Source organism: Panulirus ornatus, chromosome 1 (genome assembly GCF_036320965.1).
Source record: "Panulirus ornatus isolate Po-2019 chromosome 1, ASM3632096v1, whole genome shotgun sequence".
NCBI classification, from domain to species: domain Eukaryota; kingdom Metazoa; phylum Arthropoda; class Malacostraca; order Decapoda; family Palinuridae; genus Panulirus; species Panulirus ornatus.
Window position 1 is genome coordinate 45400478 of NC_092224.1, and position 21209 is coordinate 45421686.

General features: G+C 43.5%; 1 protein-coding gene across 2 annotated transcripts in view; it reads right to left on the bottom strand.

The window, feature by feature from the left end:
- Nucleotides 1-936: 936 nt before the first annotated feature.
- Nucleotides 937-21209, bottom strand: part of LOC139748878 (superoxide dismutase [Cu-Zn]-like) — a 52300-nt gene continuing 32027 nt past the window's right edge. For both annotated transcript variants that reach the window (XM_071662252.1, XM_071662255.1), the window contains exons 3-4: nt 4363-4575; nt 937-1599 (exon numbers count right to left, since the gene is read on the bottom strand). In XM_071662252.1, the coding sequence (XP_071518353.1) occupies nt 1345-1599; nt 4363-4575 (468 nt within the window). In that variant the 3' untranslated portion in view covers nt 937-1344. The remainder of the gene's footprint in view (nt 1600-4362; nt 4576-21209) is intronic.

The following is a 21209-nucleotide window of genomic DNA, read 5'->3' on the forward strand; positions in this document are numbered from 1 at the left end:
TAGTTGTCGTGTGCATTGTTAGTACTGCTGTGGGATTTTAGTGATGTTGAGAATTGTTTGTACTTCTCTGTGATGGTAGTGGTGGTGTGAACTGGTAGTACTGCTGTGGGATGGTATTGATGGTATGAACTGGTAGTAATTCTGTGGGATGATAGTGATATTTTGAACTTTTAATACTGCGGTCGGATGGTATTGGTGGTTTGAACTGGTACTGTATTGATGGTGTTAACTGGTAAGACTGCTGTGGGATGGTTGTGGTGGTGTGAGCTGGTAGTACTGCTGTGGGATGGTAGTGATATGTGAACTGGTAGTACTGTTGTGGGATGGTAATGGTGGTGTGAACTGGTATTACTCCTGTTGGATCATATTGGTGGTGTGATATGGTAGTACTGCTGTGGGACGGTATTGTTAGTGTGACCTGGTAGTACTGCTTTGGGGTGGTAATGATGGTGTGAACTACTAGTACTGCTGTGGGATGGTAGTGGTGGTGTGAACTGGTAGTACCGTTGTGGGATGGTAGTGATGGTGTGAACTGGTAGTACTGTGTTAGTGGTAGCGGTGTACATTATGATGTTGCGAAAAACCTCGATTTTCTTTCGTCATTCAGCTGTCAGTGTGTACAAGATGTCTGGAGTGCTGACTGACGAAGGTGATAAGGGAAGATGATGGGCCACAGCTGATCATATGTTGGATCGTTCAATGTTAGGCACCTTTCACACTCCCAGTTCTTCAGTGTCTTAACTGTACGGGTCAAAATGTTGGTCTGTGCTTTTAAGGCTGCGGAATAAATTTTCTGTTCACACTTTCAGTTTTAAGTTTGCAGTTTTTGCAGGTTTGGTCTGCATAGTTAAAGTTGAGCGTGCGTAGCTGGCTTAGCTGGATGGACCGTCTTATCATGGGTATGGAGCAGTGAGTCAGGTTAATAATGGTAAAGAAACGAATCTGTCTTGGTTTATTAAGGAAAGTTTCGAAGTACATAAACACACAGGTTATACTGATGATATAACCGCCTGCTGAGCAGATTATCAAATACAAGTACGTAAGCAAAAAAAAAAAGCATCACACAATAATTGCAAAATGTCTGATTTCTCTCTCCTGTGTTACTTGGGTGAGGGTGGTAGCTCCAGAGTCTGTGGTTCACGTCTTACCACACAATGCAGGATACAAGAAGCCAAAGTTATCAAGTTTACCAACGTCATCATATTTGTGTATGGAGTTGTTAAAGACAGCAGTCATCACGTAGGACCGTTTGGTGGGTGGGGCCTGGGGACGGCCCTCCAGAAGGTTCAGTTGGTGGGGTGGGTGGAGGGCCGTCCCAAGGTCCGCTGGGAGCTGCTGCGTCCTTCACGAGTGTCCAATGACGCCACAAGCCACACGACCGCCGGCGTTACCTGTTTTCAGACTCTCCTCGTTGTTGCCTGTACCCAGGTCGTCCTCACCGGCGTGGACGACCACAGCACGACCCACGACTGTATTAGGTCCCACTAGAGTAATGAGTGGGTCAGTAATGTTGACGTGAGCCGTGCCAGTACTGTCTGCCAGGATGTTGCCCAGATCACCCACATGACGGTCCAGGTTCTCTGGAGCACCGTGATTTTTCTGGCGAAATATATCAAGATATACATCGCTTGTTATTGATATACTCAACGACAGAATTTGCAGAGTATGTTTAGTATACTTGCTGAATATCAACTGTATTCATCATGAATGGCGTTCACATGTGACTGATGTAAAGAAATGACATGAAATCCAAACCTTCAGTGTCACCGTCTGACTGTGTGAAGCGATCATGATGACTCAGTGATATTGTTTACAACCCGCCAGTGTGGCACACCAAACCTGCCCTGTCATTACCATGTTGAGGCCAGTGGATGTTACATTATTGTTGTCCCGTCTCTAAACACGTGTATGTCCCGGGTCTGTACTTCATTGTGTACACACACACACACACACACACACACACACACACACACACACACACATTACTACTGGAGTTGTTGGTCACCAGTAGAGGCCCAAAGGGATGTGTAGTTGTCGGAGTGGTGGTGGTAGTGGTTGTGGCGGGGTGTGGTGGGGGTGGGGGATTTGGCATTATGATAGACTGGGGATGTGAGGACTGGCGGAGGAGAGAGAACCTGCGGCTACATGGGGAGCTGGACAAGGGGGGAAAGAGAGGGGTGAAAACGTGCCTCTTTCGTACACAAAACACTTGGCCACACATCGCTACACATAACACTTGGCCACATATAGCTGCACATAACATTTGGCCACACATCGCTACACATAACACTTGGCTACACGTCGCTATACATATCATCTGGCGAAACGTCGCTACACATAACACCTGGCCACACATCGCTACACATAACACTTGGCCACATATAGCTGCACATAGAACTTGGCCACATATAGCTGCACGTAACACTTGGCCATATATAGCTGCACATGACACTTGGCCACACACCGTTACACATAATACCTGGCTACACTCGCTACACATAACACTTGGCTACACGTCGCTACACATAACACCTGGCTACACGTCGCAACACATAACACCTGGCTACACGTCGTTACATATAACACCTGGCTACACATCGCTACAAATAACACCTGGTTACACGTCGCAACATATAACACCTGGCTACACGTTGCTACACATAACACCTGGTTACACGTCACAACACATAACACCTGGCTACACGTCGCTACACCTAGCTACACGTCACTACACATACACCTGGCTACACGTCGCGACACATAACACCTAGCTACAAGTCGCTACACATAACACCAGGGTAAACGTCGCTACACATAACTCGTGGCTACACGTCACTACACATAACACCTGGCCACCCGTCGCTACACATAATACCTAGCTACACGTCGCTACATATAACACTTGGCCACTCGTCGCTACACATAACACGTAACCACACTTCTCTATACATAACACGTAACCACACTTCTGTATACATAACGCGTGGCTACAAATCGCTGCACATAACACATGGCTACACGTCGTTATGCATAACACCTGACTACGTATCGCAACACATCACGACTAGCTACATTTCGCTACACTTAACACTGGGCTACATATCGTAACACATAACATCTGGCTACATGTCATTTCATACAATACATGGCCACACGTCGCTACACATAACACCTGGCCACAAGTCACTACACATAACACCTAGCTACATATCGCTACACATAATTCTTGGGTACACGTCGCTACAGAAAGCACCTGGACACAAATCGCTATATTTAACACCTGGCTACACGTCGCTACACAAATGTTACATATGTGTGTGTATGTGATGGGTGGATGTAGTGGGTGTATGTTGTGGGTGTATGTTGTGGGTATATGTTGTTTGTATATGTTTTGGGTGTATGTTGTGTATATATGTTGTGGGTGTATGTTGTAGGTGTACGTTGTGGATGTATGTTGTGGATGTATGTTGGGTCAAATGTTACTCCCTGTTCCCTCCCTCCCACATTCCTGAAGCCTCTATCCTGCTGGATAATAGCCATAACAAAGCCTTCTGTTACCGCGTCCCATCCTCATTACTTTGCATTTACTGGGACTGAATTTCATCAACCTTGTATCAGACCAACTGAGGAAACTGTTCAGGTCCCCTTGTAAGTTGGTGTAATCCTCATCCTTCTTACTATCCTCATGACTGGCATCATCTGCAAACATATTTAGGGAAGAGTTGTCCCTCAGGCAAGTCCTTTATATCAATTAAGAAGTGTATAATGATGCCAGGAGAGAGGCACACCAATGATGTCCAGTAGGCTCCTCCGAAATGCGTCCTTGTCATCGCAGAAGCATTCCCCTTGTTTTTGCCTTCATTTTTTTTTTGTAAGGGTATTGAATGCTGTCTGGCAAATCCAAGATTATGACCAATCTCCACAGTTCTGTTGTTTAAGGGGTAACTAACTCTCTCATAGTTACCTGAGACATTTATGATGCTTGACCTCCTTTCCTGAAGTCATCTTCTTTCTTACTGATTATCTTTTCCAGAGTTTCATAGACCATAGTCGTCAGAGACACTGGTTTGTGGTCTTCTTTCTTACTGATTATCTTCTCCAGAGTTTCATAGACCATAGTCGTCAGACACTGGTTTGTGGTTCAGAGCAGTTTTCCGATTTTCCCCACATCTTTTTTTCTTGTAAAGAGAAGTGCGACATTTGTCCTATTCCACCCGGCTGACTCTACATCCTTATCCATCATCACAGTGAACAACAACATTACAAGCAGCTTGCTAAGTGTATATGCATACCTCTTTAGTATCTTCACCTGTGGGTGTGTTTGATTACATAACTGTGAAACTTATGTCCTGAATGGCTTACCTTGAATGGGTTGAAGTGGCCCCCGGCGGTCTTGCAGCCCCCGGAGAGGTCGCCATATTGGTGGACGTGGAAGCCGTGGAGTCCTGGTGTCAGGTGGGTTATGACACCCTGAATGTTAGTGGGTCCCACGGGTGGCTGGCTCTGTGTCAGCACCAGTGTCCCATTCGCGTTGCCACTCAGCACTACCACAGCACGACGTTCGTCAGCAGGTCCCTGGTCAGGTCAAGGTCAACCGATGGTTCAGTTCATGAGGAGGAGGAAGGTCAATTGTTTTTCTCTTTTATATTTTAGCTACAAGAAGACACTGTTGAAAAGACAATGACGGTCTTGTAATGAATAACGTTCATATCATTGTGGATATAGACCAGCTGCCTTCACGTTGATGCAATGACTTACACGGGATAAGATTGGAGGTCACGTGTAAAACAAACAAACAACATTATATTGGCAGAGAAAGTTGACACAAATAATGACGTAAAGACCTGCCTGGCCTCCACCATCACGAGAAGAGCAATGATACTGTGGCGGGAACCAACCACACCAATAACAAAAAACATTAAATATAATTACAAAAGTAAAATAGATAATATATATATAAATATATATATATATATATAAATATATGAATATATATATATATATATATATATATATATATATATATATATATATATATATATATATATATATATATATATATATATATATATATATATATATATATATATATATATATATATATATATATATATATATATATATATATATATATATATATATATATATATATATATATATATATATATATTATCCCTGGGGATAGGGGAGAAAGAATACTTCCCACGTATTCCCTGCGTGTCGTAGAAGGCGACTAAAAGGGGAGGGAGCGGGGGGCTGGAAATCCTCCCCTCTCGTTTTTTTTTTTTTTTAATTTTCCAAAAGAAGGAACAGAGAATTGGGCCAGGTGAGGGTATTCCCTCAAAGGCCCAGTCCTCTGTTCTTAACGCTACCTCGCTAATGCGGGAAATGGCGAATAGTTTGAAAGAAGAAAAAGAAAATATATATATATTCCCAACAGACTTCATACTTGCCCCTCTTTCCAAAACTCTTGCATTTACCTCCCTAACAACCCCATCCATAAACAAATTAAACAACCATGGAGACATCACACACCCCTGCCACAAACCTACATTCACGGAGAACCAATCACTTTCCTCTCTTCCTACACGTACACATGCCTTACATCCTCGATAAAAAACTTTTCACTGCTTCTAACAACTTTCCTCCCACACCATATATTCTTAATACCTTCCACAGAGCATCTCTATCAACTCTATCATATGCCTTCTCCAGATCCATAAATGCTACATACAAATCCATTTGCTTTTCTAAGTATTTCTCACATACATTCTTCAAAGCAAACACCTGATCCACACATCCTCTACCACTTCTGAAACCACACTGCTCTTCCCCAATCTGATGCTCTGTACATGCCTTCACCCTCTCAATCAATACCCTCCCATATAATTTACCAGGAATACTCAACAAACTTATACCTCTGTAATTTGAGCACTCACTCTTATCCCCTTTGCCTTTGTACAATGGCACTATGCACGCATTCCGCCAATCCTCAGGCACCTCACCATGAGTCATACATACATTAAATAACCTTACCAACCAGTCAACAATACAGTCACCCCCTTTTTTGATATATTCCACTGCAATACCATCCAAACCTGCTGCCTTGCCGGCTTTCATCTTCCGCAAAGCTTTCACTACCTCTTCTCTGTTTACCAAATCATTTTCCCTAACCCTCTCACTTTGCACACCACCTCGACCAAAACACCCTATATCTGCCACTCTATCATCAAACACATTCAACAAACCTTCAAAATACTCACTCCATCTCCTTCTCACATCACCACTACTTGTTATCACCTCCCCATTTGCGCCCTTCACTGAAGTTCCCATTTGCTCCCTTGTCTTACTCAGAGAGCTTGGGAAGTGAGTCAGTTGTTGTTCGCTAATGATACAGCGCTGGTGGCTGATTCATGTGAGAAACTGCAGAAGCTGGTGACTGAGTTTGGTAAAGTGTGTGGAAGAAGAAAGTTAAGAGTAAATGTGAATAAGAGCAAGGTTATTAGGTACAGTAGGGTTGAGGGTCAAGTCAATTGGGAGGTGAGTTTGAATGGAGAAAAACTGGAGGAAGTGAAGTGTTTTAGATATCTGGGAGTGGATCTGGCAGCGGATGGAACCATGGAAGCGGAAGTGGATCATAGGGTGGGGGAGGGGGCGAAAATTCTGGGGGCCTTGAAGAATGTGTGAAAGTCGAGAACATTATCTCGGAAAGCAAAAATGGGTATGTTTGAAGGAATAGTGGTTCCAACAATGTTGTATGGTTGCGAGGCGTGGGCTATGGATAGAGTTGTGCGCAGGAGGATGGATGTGCTGGAAATGAGATGTTTGAGGACAATGTGTGGTGTGAGGTGGTTTGATCGAGTGAGTAACGTAAGGGTAAGAGAGATGTGTGGAAATAAAAAGAGCGTGGTTGAGAGAGCAGAAGAGGGTGTTTTGAAGTGGTTTGGGCACATGGAGAGGATGAGTGAGGAAAGATTGACCAAGAGGATATATGTGTCGGAGGTGGAGGGAACAAGGAGAAGAGGGAGACCAAATTGGAGGTGGAAAGATGGAGTGAAAAAGATTTTGTGTGATCGGGGCCTGAACATGCAGGAGGGTGAAAGGAGGGCAAGGAATAGAGTGAATTGGAGCGATGTGGTATACCGGGGTTGACGTGCTGTCAGTGGATTGAATCAAGGCATGTGAAGCGTCTGGGGTAAACCATGGAAAGCTGTGTAGGTATGTATATTTGCGTGAGTGGACGTATGTATATACATGTGTATGGGGGGGTTGGCCATTTCTTTCGTCTGTTTCCTTGCGCTACCTCGCAAACGCGGGAGACAGCGACAAAGTATAATAAAATAAATAAATATATATATATATATATATATATATATATATATATATATATATATATATATATATATATATATATATATATGTATATATATAGTTATTTACTTATTCTATATTTATTTATCATACTTTATCGCTGTCCCCCGCGTTAGCGAGGTAGCGCAGAGAAACAGACGAAAGAATGGCCCAACCCACCCACATACACATGTATATACATACACGTCCACACACGCACTTATACATACCTATACATTTCAATGTATACATATATATACACACACAGACATATACATATATACACATGTACATAATTCATACTGTTTGAACTTATTCATTCCCGTCGCCACCCGCCATACATGAAATGACAACCCCCTCCCCCCGCATGTGCACGAGGTAGCGCTAGGAAAAGACAACAAAGTCCACATTCGTTCACACTCAGTCTCTATCTGTCATGTATAATGCACCGAAACCACACCTCCCTCTCCAAACCAAGACCCCACAAAACTTTCCATGGTTTACCCCAGACGCTTCACATGCCCTGGTTCAATTCATTGACAGCACGTCGACCCGGTGTATCACTTCGTTCCAATTCACTCTATTCTTTGAACGCCTTTCACCCTCCTGCATGTTCAGGCCCCGATAGCTCAAAATCTTTTTCACTCCATCTTTCCACCTCCAATTTGGTCTCCCACTTCTCCTCGTTCACTCCACCTCTGAAACATATATCCTCTTCGTCAATATTTCCTCACTCTTTCTCTCCATGTGGCCAAACCATTTCAATACACCCTCTTCCGGAGTCTTGACCACACTCTTTTTATTACCACACATCTCTCTTACCCCTTCATTACTAACTCGATCACACCACCTCACACCACATATTGTCCTCAAACATCTCATTTCCAACAAATCCACTCTTTTCCGCGCAACCCTATCTATTGCCCTTGCTTCGCAACCATATAACATTGTTGGAACGGCTATTCCTTGAAACATACCCAGTTTTGCTTTCCGAGATAATGTTCTCTTCTTCCGCACATTTTTCAACGCTCCTAGATCTTTCTTCCCCTCCTCCACCCTGTGACTCACTTTCGCTTCCATGGTTCCATCCACTGCTAAATCCACTCCCAGATATCTAAAACATTTCACTTTCTCCAGTTTTTCTCCATTCAAACTTACCTCCCAAGTGACTCGTCCCTCAACCCTACTGTACCTAATAACCTTGCTCTTTAATCACATTTTCACATAGCTTTCTTCTTTCACACACTTTACCAAACTCAGTCACCAGCATCTGCAGTTTCTCACCCGAATCAGCTACCAGCGCTGTATCATCAGCGGAAGATAAAAACCGGCAAGGCGGTGGGTTTAGATGGTATTGTTGTGGAGATTATTAGATAAGGGAGTGATTGTATTGTTGACTAGTTGATGAGGATATTCAGTGCATGTATGGTTCATGGTGAGGTGCCGGAGGATTGACGGAATGCATGCATAGTGCCATTGTACAAAGGCAAAGGGGATAAAGGTGAGTGTTCAAATTACAGAGGTATAAGTTTCTTGAGTCTTCCTGGGAAATTACATGGGAGGGTATAGATTGAGAGGGTCAGGAGGGTATTAATTGAGAGGGTCAAGACATGTACAGAGCATCAGATTGGGGAAGAGCAGTGTGGTTTCAGAAGAGGTAGAGGATCAGGTGTTTGCTTTGAAGAATGTATGTAAGAAATACTTAGAAAAACGAATGGATCTGTATGTAGCATTTATGGATCTGGAGAAGGCATATGATAGAGTTGATAGAGATGCTTTGTGGAAGGTATCAAGAGTATATGTTGTGAAAGATAAGTTGCTAGAAGTAGTGAAAGGTTTTTATCGAGGATGTAAGGCATGTGTACGAGTAGGAAGAGAGGAAAGTAACTGGTTCTCAGTGAATGTCGGTTTACGGCAAGGGTGCGTGATGTCGCCATGGTTGTTTAATCTGTTAATGGATGAGGTTGTTAGGAAGGTGAATACAAGAGTTTAAGAGATGGGGGGCAAGTATGCAGTCTGTTGTGGTTGAGTGGGCTTGGGAAGTGAGTCAGTTGTTGTTCGCTGATGATACAGCGCTGGTGGCTGATTCGGGTGAGAAAGTGCAAAAGATGGTGACTAAGTTTGGTAAAGTGTGTGAAAGAAAAAAGCTGAGAGTAAATGTGAATGAGAGCAAGGTTATTAGGTTAAATAGGGTTGAGGGACAAGTCAATTGGGAGGTAAGTTTGAATGGAGAAAAACTGGAGGAAGTGAAGTGTTTTAGATATCTGAGAGTGGATTTGGCAGTGGGTGGAATCATGGAAGCAGAAGTGAATCATAGGGTGGGGTAGAGGACAAACGTTCAGGGAGCGTTGAAGAATGTGTGGAAGGCTAGAGCATTATCTCGGAAAGCAAAAATGAGTACGCTTGAAGGAATAGTGGTATATACATATGTATATACATACACGTCCACACACGCACATATACATGTATACACACGTCCACACACGCACCTATACATGCCTATAATCTCAACTTATACATATATATACTCACACAGACATATACATATATATACACATGTACATAATTCATACTGTCTGCTCTTATTCATTCCCGTCCCCACCCCGCTACACATGAAATAACAGCCCCCTCCCCCTGCATAAGCGCGAGGTAGCGCTAGAAAATGACAACAAAGGCCACATTCGTTAACATTCAGTCTCTAGCTGTCATGTATAATGCACCGAAACAACAGCTCCCTTTCCACAACCAGGCCCCACAGAACTTTCCATGGTTTACCTCAAACGCTTCATATGCTCTGTTTAAGTCCATTGACAGCAGTTCGATCCCGGTATACCACATCGTTCCAATTCACTCTATTCCTTGCACACTTTTCACCCTCCTGCATGTTCAGGCCCCGATCACTCAAAATCTTTTTCACTCCATCTTTCCACCTCCAATTTCGTCTCCCACTTCTCCTCGTTCCCTCCACCTCTGACACATATATCCTCTTTGTCAATCTTTCCTCACTCACTCTCTTCATGCGACCAAACCATTTCCAAACACCCTCCTCTGCTCTCTCAACCACACTCTTTTTATTACCACACATCTCTCTTATCCTTTCATTACTTACTCGATCAAGCCACCTCACACCACATATTGTCCTCAAACATCTTATTTCCAGCACATCCACCCTCCTCCGCACAACTCTATCTATAGCCCACGCCTCGCAACCATATATCATTGCTGGAACCACTATTCCTTCAAACATACCCAGTTTTGCTTTCTAAGATGACGTTCTCTACTTCCACACATTCTTCAACGGTCCCAGGATTTTCGCCCCCTCCCCCACCGTATGATTCACTTCCGCTTCCATGGTTCCATCCGCTACCAAATCCACTCCCAGATATCTAAAACACTTTACTTCTTCCAGTTTTTCTCCATTCAAACTTACCTCCCAATTGACTTGCCCCTTAACTCTACTGTACCTAATAACCTTGCTCTTATTCACATTTCCTCTCAGCTTTCTTTTTTACACACTTTACCAAACTCACTCACCAGCTTCTGCAGTTTCTCACCCAAATCAACCACCAGCGCTGTATCATCAGCGAACAAGAAGTGACTCACTTCCCAAGTCCACTCAACCGCAGCAGACTGAAGACTTGCCCCTCTTTCTCTAAAACTCAAGCACTAAAACTCCAAAACTCCCTAACAATACATATATACATAAATATATTTATTTATTTATTTATTTTGCTTTGTCGCTGTCTCCCGCATTTGCGAGGTAGCGCAAGGAAACAGAAGAAAAAAATGGCCCAACCCACCCCCATACACATGTATATACACTCACGTCCACACACGCAAATATACATACCTATACATCTCAATGTACACATATATATACACACACAGACACATACATATATACCCATGCACACAATTCACCCTGTCTGCCTTTATTCATTTCCATCGCCACCTCGCCACACATGGAATACCATCCCCCTCCCCCCTCATGTGTGCGAGGTAGCGCTAGGAAAAGATAACAAAGGCCCCATTCGTTCACACTCAGTCTCCAGCTGTCATGCAATAATGCCCGAAACCACAGCTCCCTTTCCACATCCAGGCCCCACACAACTTTCCATGGTTTACCCCAGACGCTTCACATGCCCTGATTCAATCCACTGACAGCACGTCAACCCCGGTATACCACATCGATCCAATTCACTCTACTCCTTGCCCGCCTTTCACCCTCCTGCATGTTCAGGCCCCGATCACTCAAAATCTTTTTCACTCCATCTTTCCACCTCCAATATATATATATACATACATATATATATATATATATATATATATATATATATATATATATATATATATATATATATATATATATATATATATATATATATATTTAGATATCTGGGAGTGGATCTGGCAGCGGATGGAACCATGGAAGCGGAAGTGAATCATACGGTGGGGGAGGGGACGAAAATCCTGGGAGCCTTGAAGAATGTGTGGAAGTCGAGAACATTATCTCGGAAAGCAAAAATGGGTATGTTTGACGGAATAGTGGTTCCAACAATGTTGTATGGTTGCGAGGCGTGGGCTATGGATAGAGTTGTGCGCAGGAGGATGGATCTGCTGGAAATGAGATGTATGAGGACAATGTGTGGTGTGAGGTGGTTTGATCGTGTAGGTAACGTAAGGGTAAGAGAGATGTGTGGAAATAAAAAGAGCGTGGTTGAGAGAGCAGAAGAGGGTGTTTTGAAATGGTTTGGGCACATGGAGAGAATGAGTGAGGAAAGATTGACCAAGAGGATATATGTGTCGGAGGTGGAGGGAACGAGGAGAAGTGGGAGACCAAATTGGAGGTGGAAAGATGGATATATATATATCCTGCTGAACATGTAGGAGGGTGAAAGGAGGGCAAGGAATAGAGTGAATTGGATCGATGTGGTATACCGGGGTTGACGTGCTGTCAGTGGATTGAATCAGGGCATGTGAAGCGTCTGGGGTAAACCATGGAAAGCTGTGTAGGTATGTATATTTGCGTGTGTGGACGTATGTATATACATGTGTATGGGGGTGGGTTGGGCCATTTCTTTCGTCTGTTTCCTTGCGCTACCTCGCAAACGCGGGAGACAGCGACAAAGCAAAAAATATATATATATATATATATATATATATATATATATATATATATATATATATATATATATATATATATATATATATATATATATATATATATATGTTATTACGAAATTTCGTGTTAGTTTTGTCTATGTTATAGCAAGTTGTATGTTATAGGTAAGCCATCTGGTGACCTGGGAGGTCTCAAGAGATTCCTCAGCCGTTCCCACTTCTACCTGGGATCTCACACACCCACACCAGATGGCCAATTGGGTCTGCATGTCGCAATCAGCCGTTAGTTATTCCTTAGGTAAGGTTGTCAAGTGACCCAGTGTCAGCTACTAGGTCATGCCTGGGAAAGGTCGCCCACCCATCCTGGATGCGTCGTTAGAGATGCAGGACTGGGCCTTTAGACAGTATGAGGGCCGGACCTTAGGCACCCAGCCAATCATTTCGGGATGAGGCCGTGACAATCAGTCTTTTGACCAATCAAGGTAATTGTGGTTATTCCTACCTACTGTAGCCGAAAGTGGCAAGTCAAGGCGGGGTTGCCCCTAGAAATAAAAGGCCCTGACGACTGCTTGGCAGTGATTCCTTCAGCCTTCATGTGCCCAGCAAGTAATGTAGGTTTTCCTTATCTCAAACCCTGTAGCCACCGCTGCCCTAGATTATAATATGTTAGACTGTGTCGTGTAGGGTCTGAATGTAACAATGTATTCTAACTTGTCATAGAATGGCCCAACGAACAGTATATCTTGCATCATGTTTTTTTAGTCATATTGTCATAAAGGAAAGAGATCTGGTTTGAAATCTTACCTGGAGTATGGAATGTAGAATGTGGAATGTTAAGTGTTAAAGAAAGTGTTTGTACCCGATTAATGTGCTTTGTTATTTTGTATTCTTATTTCTTGTATTATATGTAGATTTGACCCTGGTGTTTACTTTCATCCCATAACGTTAAGATAGCATTATCCAGCGTGCGTAACAAATATAATTGACGACACTGCTAGGATCGTAACAGATTCATTGGCTTCCTTGCTCGGAACTGTAACAAAAAAGAAATTGGCGACCTTGCCCTAACGGAGTCTCTTTCCTCGTTCGTTAATCATGCCGTTGATCAGTGACGCCGACGCTGAACGTTTCTGTCTATCTGAGTCTTTTACAGTGATATTAGATCTTTAACAGCTTATGAGTTAAGGCTTGTTGCAGATATGTTAGGAGTGACGTATGACCGGAATTGCCATAAAGTAGAGTTGGACACTTAATTGATAAATCATTTATTTGGCGAGCAGATCGTAGGTGCCGCGCCTGATATTGAAATTAGTGTTGACAGTATGTCCGCCGAAGCCTTGATCCCTCCCATCTCTCTAGTGATGTTAATGTTAATCCCGAATGCTTGCGACTTTAGCTAGAGATTGCTAAGATTAATAATGCACAAGCACAGGAGGAGCTGAATGAGCAGATGAGATTCATTTTAGAGCAAGAGAAATTACGACAGGGCGCGTCACAATCAGTGCCAGTACTTGATTTCACGAGACACGCAAGCTTTGCGTTAAAGTTTTATGAAAACGACGTAACTAGATATTTCCGTACGTTTGAATATGTTGCCAATCAGCTCTCTTGGCCAATGTCGTCTAGGTCGATTTTGCTACAACCTGTCCTTGTAGGTAAGGCTCAGACCGCATACGCTGTGTTGTCTGGTGGCCAGTGTGCTGATTATGAGGTCGTGAAGGATGTCGTGCTGGAAACTAAGAGTCCTGATTAGACCTATGTAGAGTATCTTCGCGAAAAGGGCGATTTATACACGCAATGGCTACACTCCGAACAAGTTTGTGAGTTTTCGGAACTTAAAGAATTAATAATACTTGAAGAATTTAAGAATAGCGTACCCCCTGAAGTGCTTAATCATTTAATTGACCGAGAAGTGAAGTCTGTTGACAAGGCTGGGGTACACGCGGATCAGTACGCGCTGACTCGCAAACTTGGTACGGAGAGACTTTCGAAGGGTTTTGATGGCAATGGAAAATCCAGTGATAATGTAACCTCCACCTGAATCTGCTCCCTTTCCGGAGGCTCATAGGAGTCAGAGGAACAACCCCGAGAGGATTAGGGCATGTTTTGATTGTGGCAAGGTTGGTTACCAGGTGAGGGAGTGCTAGGCTCTGGTGAAGGAATCCAGAGACTCTACCACGGGTAGGCCGATGAGTCTCTCTTCAATTTTAGGGCCACCCAGTAATGTGAGGCTAGCCTTGCTCTTAGGAAAGCAGGGGCTGCGAGAGTGGTAATCAATCTGTAGTAGAAGATCCGTTTCGTGGGAACTACAGCGCGTTCCTGTTTAAGGGCTATACCCTCTTTGCTAGTGTAGACTCCGTTGAGACGGAGAGACTGAGGACGCTCTCTGAGAATGAAGACGATGAAGTGGTGCTGTGTGATGGCTACTTAACTGGTGTTGACTCTGTTGAGGCAGAGAGATTGAGGACACCCTCTGAGGATGAAACTAGTGAGGAGAAGCTGTGTGATACCTCCTGTGCTGGTTTCGAATCCGAACAAGAGTCAGAGGATGAGGCTGATGATTTGTGTTGGGCCCATTCAAGAGAGACTCAGGAACAAATGATGATATGCCATGACAGACGGTCTCGAATGGGAAGCTTCTAGACGGGCGACAAGTTGTTGCCTTTATTACCCCAACCGGTGCTTAAACGATGTGTTAATCATGATTCTACCCCTCTGAAGCAGAATTTTCTGGCTTACAAGATCCATCTTCCAGCGGGAGCTGCGTGTGACGTGAAGGACGATCTAGCTGCGGGTCCCCTGGGGAACTGGGGACCTGACGGAGGCGTGGACAGGACTGAGGAGGAGAAGCTTTCGCATCTGACTGAGAAGCGACGGGTGGAGAGGTCTGACCTGCTGTCGACACACCCAGAGGTTTGCCTGGACGGCTCTCCCTGAGGAACTCAGGCTTAGAAGTGGGAGGTGCCCGGCCTATTGTACAAGTTCCTTACATGGTAAGTCCACAGCGAGCTATCAATCTACAGGAGGAGTTGGACTACATGCTGGAACACGATCTGATCGAGCCGCATCAGTCGCCGAGGAGCTCGTTCGTAAACATTATACCCGAGCCCGACGGGACCTGTCGGTTCTACATCAACAATCACCAAGTCAGCAAGGTAACGAGGACTGCCAGTCACCTCCTTCCACCAAGAGTAAAGGTCCAAGCTTTAGCCCCCAAATGTTCCCCCCCCCTCCCCCGATCTAGAAGAGAACTGAAGTGTTAACTGGGTATAGTTATATATTGCAGGATGTTTATTAGTAACTTTTGCACGATTGCAGTCGATTGATAAACGAAGTCAGATCCATTTGGAAAGAGCATTGTGAGACAGTTAACAGCCATACTTTTTAATCATTCTATCTTGCAGGCTCCCAACAGATTAGCTGTAGATGCCAGTGAGTAGGCGTTGGTGTTGTCCACTTGCAGGAGGACGGAGAGAGGGTTGATCGCCCTGTTAAGCCCAAACAAATTGCCCCACCATTGAGAAGGAAACTTTTGTCTTTGTTATTTGCATTATGACACTTTCTGTGTATTTGTGGCCTTCAGGCAATCATCTTAGTGTGTACTGACCATCATCCCCCTTAAAGATGTTAACGAGTTCCGGGATAGGAGTCAGAAAGACGTTTGGACGATTATTTCAGGGAAGGAGTGCAAAGTGACTGGGAGATGTATAAAAGAAAGAGGCAGGAGGTCAAGAGAAAGGTGCAAGAGGTGAAAAAGAGGGCAAATGAGAGTAGGGGTAAGAGATTATCATTCAGTTTGAGGGAGAATAAAAAGATGTTTTGGAAGGAGGTAAATAAAGTGCGTAAGACAAGAAAACAAATGGGAGCATCGGTGAAGGGGACAAATGGAGAGGTAATAACAAGTAGTGATGAAGTGAGGAGGAGACGGAGTGAGTATTTTGAAGGTTTTTTTGAATGTGTTTGTTGATAGAGTGGTAGATATGGGTGTTTTGGTCGGAGTGGTGTGCAAAGTGAGAGGTCAGGGAGAATGGTTTAGTAAACAGAAAAGAGGGAGTAAAAGCTTTGCGGAAGATGGGAGACGTTAAGGCATAGGATTTGGATGGTATTTTAGTGGAATTTATTAAAAAAGGGGGAGACTATGCTGTTGATTGGCTGCCCTCTTTTTCAACTCATGCACCTTCCTCTGAACCTCTAGCCGCTTTCTTTTATACATCTCCAAGTCATTTGCACTCCTGCATTGCAAGTATCGTCTAAACGCCTCTCTTCTCTCTTTCGCAAACAACTTTACTTCTTCAACCCACCACTCGTTACTCTTTCTAATCTGCTCACCTCCCATATTTCTCATGTTACATACGTCTTTTGCACATGCCATCATTTCTTCCCTAAATATATCCCATTCCATATCCACTTCCCTCACGTCATTTGTTCTCACCATCTGCCATTCTATACTCAATCTCTCCTGGTACTTCCTCACACAAGTGTCCTTTCAAAGCTCCCTTACTATCACCGATCTCTTCTCCCCAACATTCTCTCTTCTTTGAAAACCTCTACAAATCTTCACCTTATGTATATCTCTCATTCTACTTATGTATATCTCTCATTTTAAACCACATATTCCCAATCACCAGTCTTTTTTCAGTACATAAACTACAAGCTCTTCACCATTTCCATTCACAACATTGAATACCCCATGCACACCAATTATACCTTCAATTGTCAGATTACTCACCTTCACATTTAAATCACCCATCACTATAACCCGGTCTCGTGCACCGAAGCTGCTCACTCAGCTGGTCCCAAAACACTTGTCTCTCATGATCTTTCTTCATATGACCAGGTACATTAGCACCAGTAATCACCCATTTCTCTCCATCCACTTTCAGTTTTCCCCACATCAATCTAGAATCTACTTTCTTACACACTATTACATACTTCCACAACTCATGCTTCAGGAGTATTGCTACTCATTCCTTGGCTTTTGTCCTCTCACCAACCCCTGACATTACTCCCAAGACTTTTCCAAATCGTTCTTCCCCTTTATCCTTGTGCTTTGTTTCACTCAGAGCCAAAACATCCAGGTTTGTTTCCTCAAACATACCGTCTATCTCTCCTTTCTCCTCATCCTGGTTACATCCACGACATATTCAGACATCCCAATCTGAGCCTTCGAGGAGGAGGATCACTCCTCTCCTGACAACTTCTCTTGTTTTCCCTTTTACAAATTGAAATACAAGGAGGGGGGAAGTTACCCAGCCCCTCCGGTCCCTCACACTTAAGTCGCCTTCTACGACACATGGGGCATGAGAAAGATGGGCGGGGAGATTAGAAAGGGTAGTAAGTGGTGGGAAGAAGAAAAAGCAAAGTTGTTAATGAAAGAGAAAAGAGAGGCGTTTGGACGCTACTTACAAGAAAGGAGTACAAATGACTGGGAGATACATAAAAGAAGGAGCAGGTCAAAAGGAGGTTGCAGGGGCTGAAAATGAGGGCAAATGAGAGCTTGAGCGAGAGAATATCATTAAACTTTAGGGAGAATAAAAAGATGTTTTGGAAGGAGGTGAATAACGTGCGTAAGACAAGAGAACAAATGGGAACATCGGTGAAGGGGGGCAAAGGGGGAGGGGGGAATGATAAAAGGTAGTGATGAAGTGAGAAGGCGATGGAGTGAGTACTTTGAATGTTTGTTGAATGCGTTTTATGATAGAGTGGCAGATGTAGGGTGTTTTGTTCAGGGTAGAGTGCGAAGCGAGAGGGTCAGGGAGAATGGTTTAGTAAACAGAAAAGAGGGAGTAAAAGCTTTGCGGAAGATGGGAGACGTTAAGGCATAGGATTTGGATGGTATTTTAGTGGAATTTATTAAAAAAGGGGGAGACTATGCTGTTGATTGGCTGCCCTCTTTTTCAACTCATGCACCTTCCTCTGAACCTCTAGCCGCTTTCTTTTATACATCTCCAAGTCATTTGCACTCCTGCATTGCAAGTATCGTCTAAACGCCTCTCTTCTCTCTTTCGCAAACAACTTTACTTCTTCAACCCACCACTCGTTACTCTTTCTAATCTGCTCACCTCCCATATTTCTCATGTTACATACGTCTTTTGCACATGCCATCATTTCTTCCCTAAATATATCCCATTCCATATCCACTTCCCTCACGTCATTTGTTCTCACCATCTGCCATTCTATACTCAATCTCTCCTGGTACTTCCTCACACAAGTGTCCTTTCAAAGCTCCCTTACTATCACCGATCTCTTCTCCCCAACATTCTCTCTTCTTTGAAAACCTCTACAAATCTTCACCTTATGTATATCTCTCATTCTACTTATGTATATCTCTCATTTTAAACCACATATTCCCAATCACCAGTCTTTTTTCAGTACATAAACTACAAGCTCTTCACCATTTCCATTCACAACATTGAATACCCCATGCACACCAATTATACCTTCAATTGTCAGATTACTCACCTTCACATTTAAATCACCCATCACTATAACCCGGTCTCGTGCACCGAAGCTGCTCACTCAGCTGGTCCCAAAACACTTGTCTCTCATGATCTTTCTTCATATGACCAGGTACATTAGCACCAGTAATCACCCATTTCTCTCCATCCACTTTCAGTTTTCCCCACATCAATCTAGAATCTACTTTCTTACACACTATTACATACTTCCACAACTCATGCTTCAGGAGTATTGCTACTCATTCCTTGGCTTTTGTCCTCTCACCAACCCCTGACATTACTCCCAAGACTTTTCCAAATCGTTCTTCCCCTTTATCCTTGTGCTTTGTTTCACTCAGAGCCAAAACATCCAGGTTTGTTTCCTCAAACATACCGTCTATCTCTCCTTTCTCCTCATCCTGGTTACATCCACGACATATTCAGACATCCAATCTGAGCCTTCGAGGAGGAGGATCACTCCTCTCCTGACAACTTCTCTTGTTTTCCCTTTTACAAATTGAAATACAAGGAGGGGGGAAGTTACCCAGCCCCTCCGGTCCCTCACACTTAAGTCGCCTTCTACGACACATGGGGCATGAGAAAGATGGGCGGGGAGATTAGAAAGGGTAGTAAGTGGTGGGAAGAAGAAAAAGCAAAGTTGTTAATGAAAGAGAAAAGAGAGGCGTTTGGACGCTACTTACAAGAAAGGAGTACAAATGACTGGGAGATACATAAAAGAAGGAGCAGGTCAAAAGGAGGTTGCAGGGGCTGAAAATGAGGGCAAATGAGAGCTTGAGCGAGAGAATATCATTAAACTTTAGGGAGAATAAAAAGATGTTTTGGAAGGAGGTGAATAACGTGCGTAAGACAAGAGAACAAATGGGAACATCGGTGAAGGGGGGCAAAGGGGGAGGGGGAATGATAAAAGGTAGTGATGAAGTGAGAAGGCGATGGAGTGAGTACTTTGAATGTTTGTTGAATGCGTTTTATGATAGAGTGGCAGATGTAGGGTGTTTTGTTCAGGGTAGAGTGCGAAGCGAGAGGGTCAGGGAGAATGGTTTAGTAAACAGAAAAGAGGGAGTAAAAGCTTTGCGGAAGATGGGAGACGTTAAGGCATAGGATTTGGATGGTATTTTAGTGGAATTTATTAAAAAAGGGGGAGACTATGCTGTTGATTGGCTGCCCTCTTTTTCAACTCATGCACCTTCCTCTGAACCTCTAGCCGCTTTCTTTTATACATCTCCAAGTCATTTGCACTCCTGCATTGCAAGTATCGTCTAAACGCCTCTCTTCTCTCTTTCGCAAACAACTTTACTTCTTCAACCCACCACTCGTTACTCTTTCTAATCTGCTCACCTCCCATATTTCTCATGTTACATACGTCTTTTGCACATGCCATCATTTCTTCCCTAAATATATCCCATTCCATATCCACTTCCCTCACGTCATTTGTTCTCACCATCTGCCATTCTATACTCAATCTCTCCTGGTACTTCCTCACACAAGTGTCCTTTCAAAGCTCCCTTACTATCACCGATCTCTTCTCCCCAACATTCTCTCTTCTTTGAAAACCTCTACAAATCTTCACCTTATGTATATCTCTCATTCTACTTATGTATATCTCTCATTTTAAACCACATATTCCCAATCACCAGTCTTTTTTCAGTACATAAACTACAAGCTCTTCACCATTTCCATTCACAACATTGAATACCCCATGCACACCAATTATACCTTCAATTGTCAGATTACTCACCTTCACATTTAAATCACCCATCACTATAACCCGGTCTCGTGCACCGAAGCTGCTCACTCAGCTGGTCCCAAAACACTTGTCTCTCATGATCTTTCTTCATATGACCAGGTACATTAGCACCAGTAATCACCCATTTCTCTCCATCCACTTTCAGTTTTCCCCACATCAATCTAGAATCTACTTTCTTACACACTATTACATACTTCCACAACTCATGCTTCAGGAGTATTGCTACTCATTCCTTGGCTTTTGTCCTCTCACCAACCCCTGACATTACTCCCAAGACTTTTCCAAATCGTTCTTCCCCTTTATCCTTGTGCTTTGTTTCACTCAGAGCCAAAACATCCAGGTTTGTTTCCTCAAACATACCGTCTATCTCTCCTTTCTCCTCATCCTGGTTACATCCACGACATATTCAGACATCCCAATCTGAGCCTTCGAGGAGGAGGATCACTCCTCTCCTGACAACTTCTCTTGTTTTCCCTTTTACAAATTGAAATACAAGGAGGGGGGAAGTTACCCAGCCCCTCCGGTCCCTCACACTT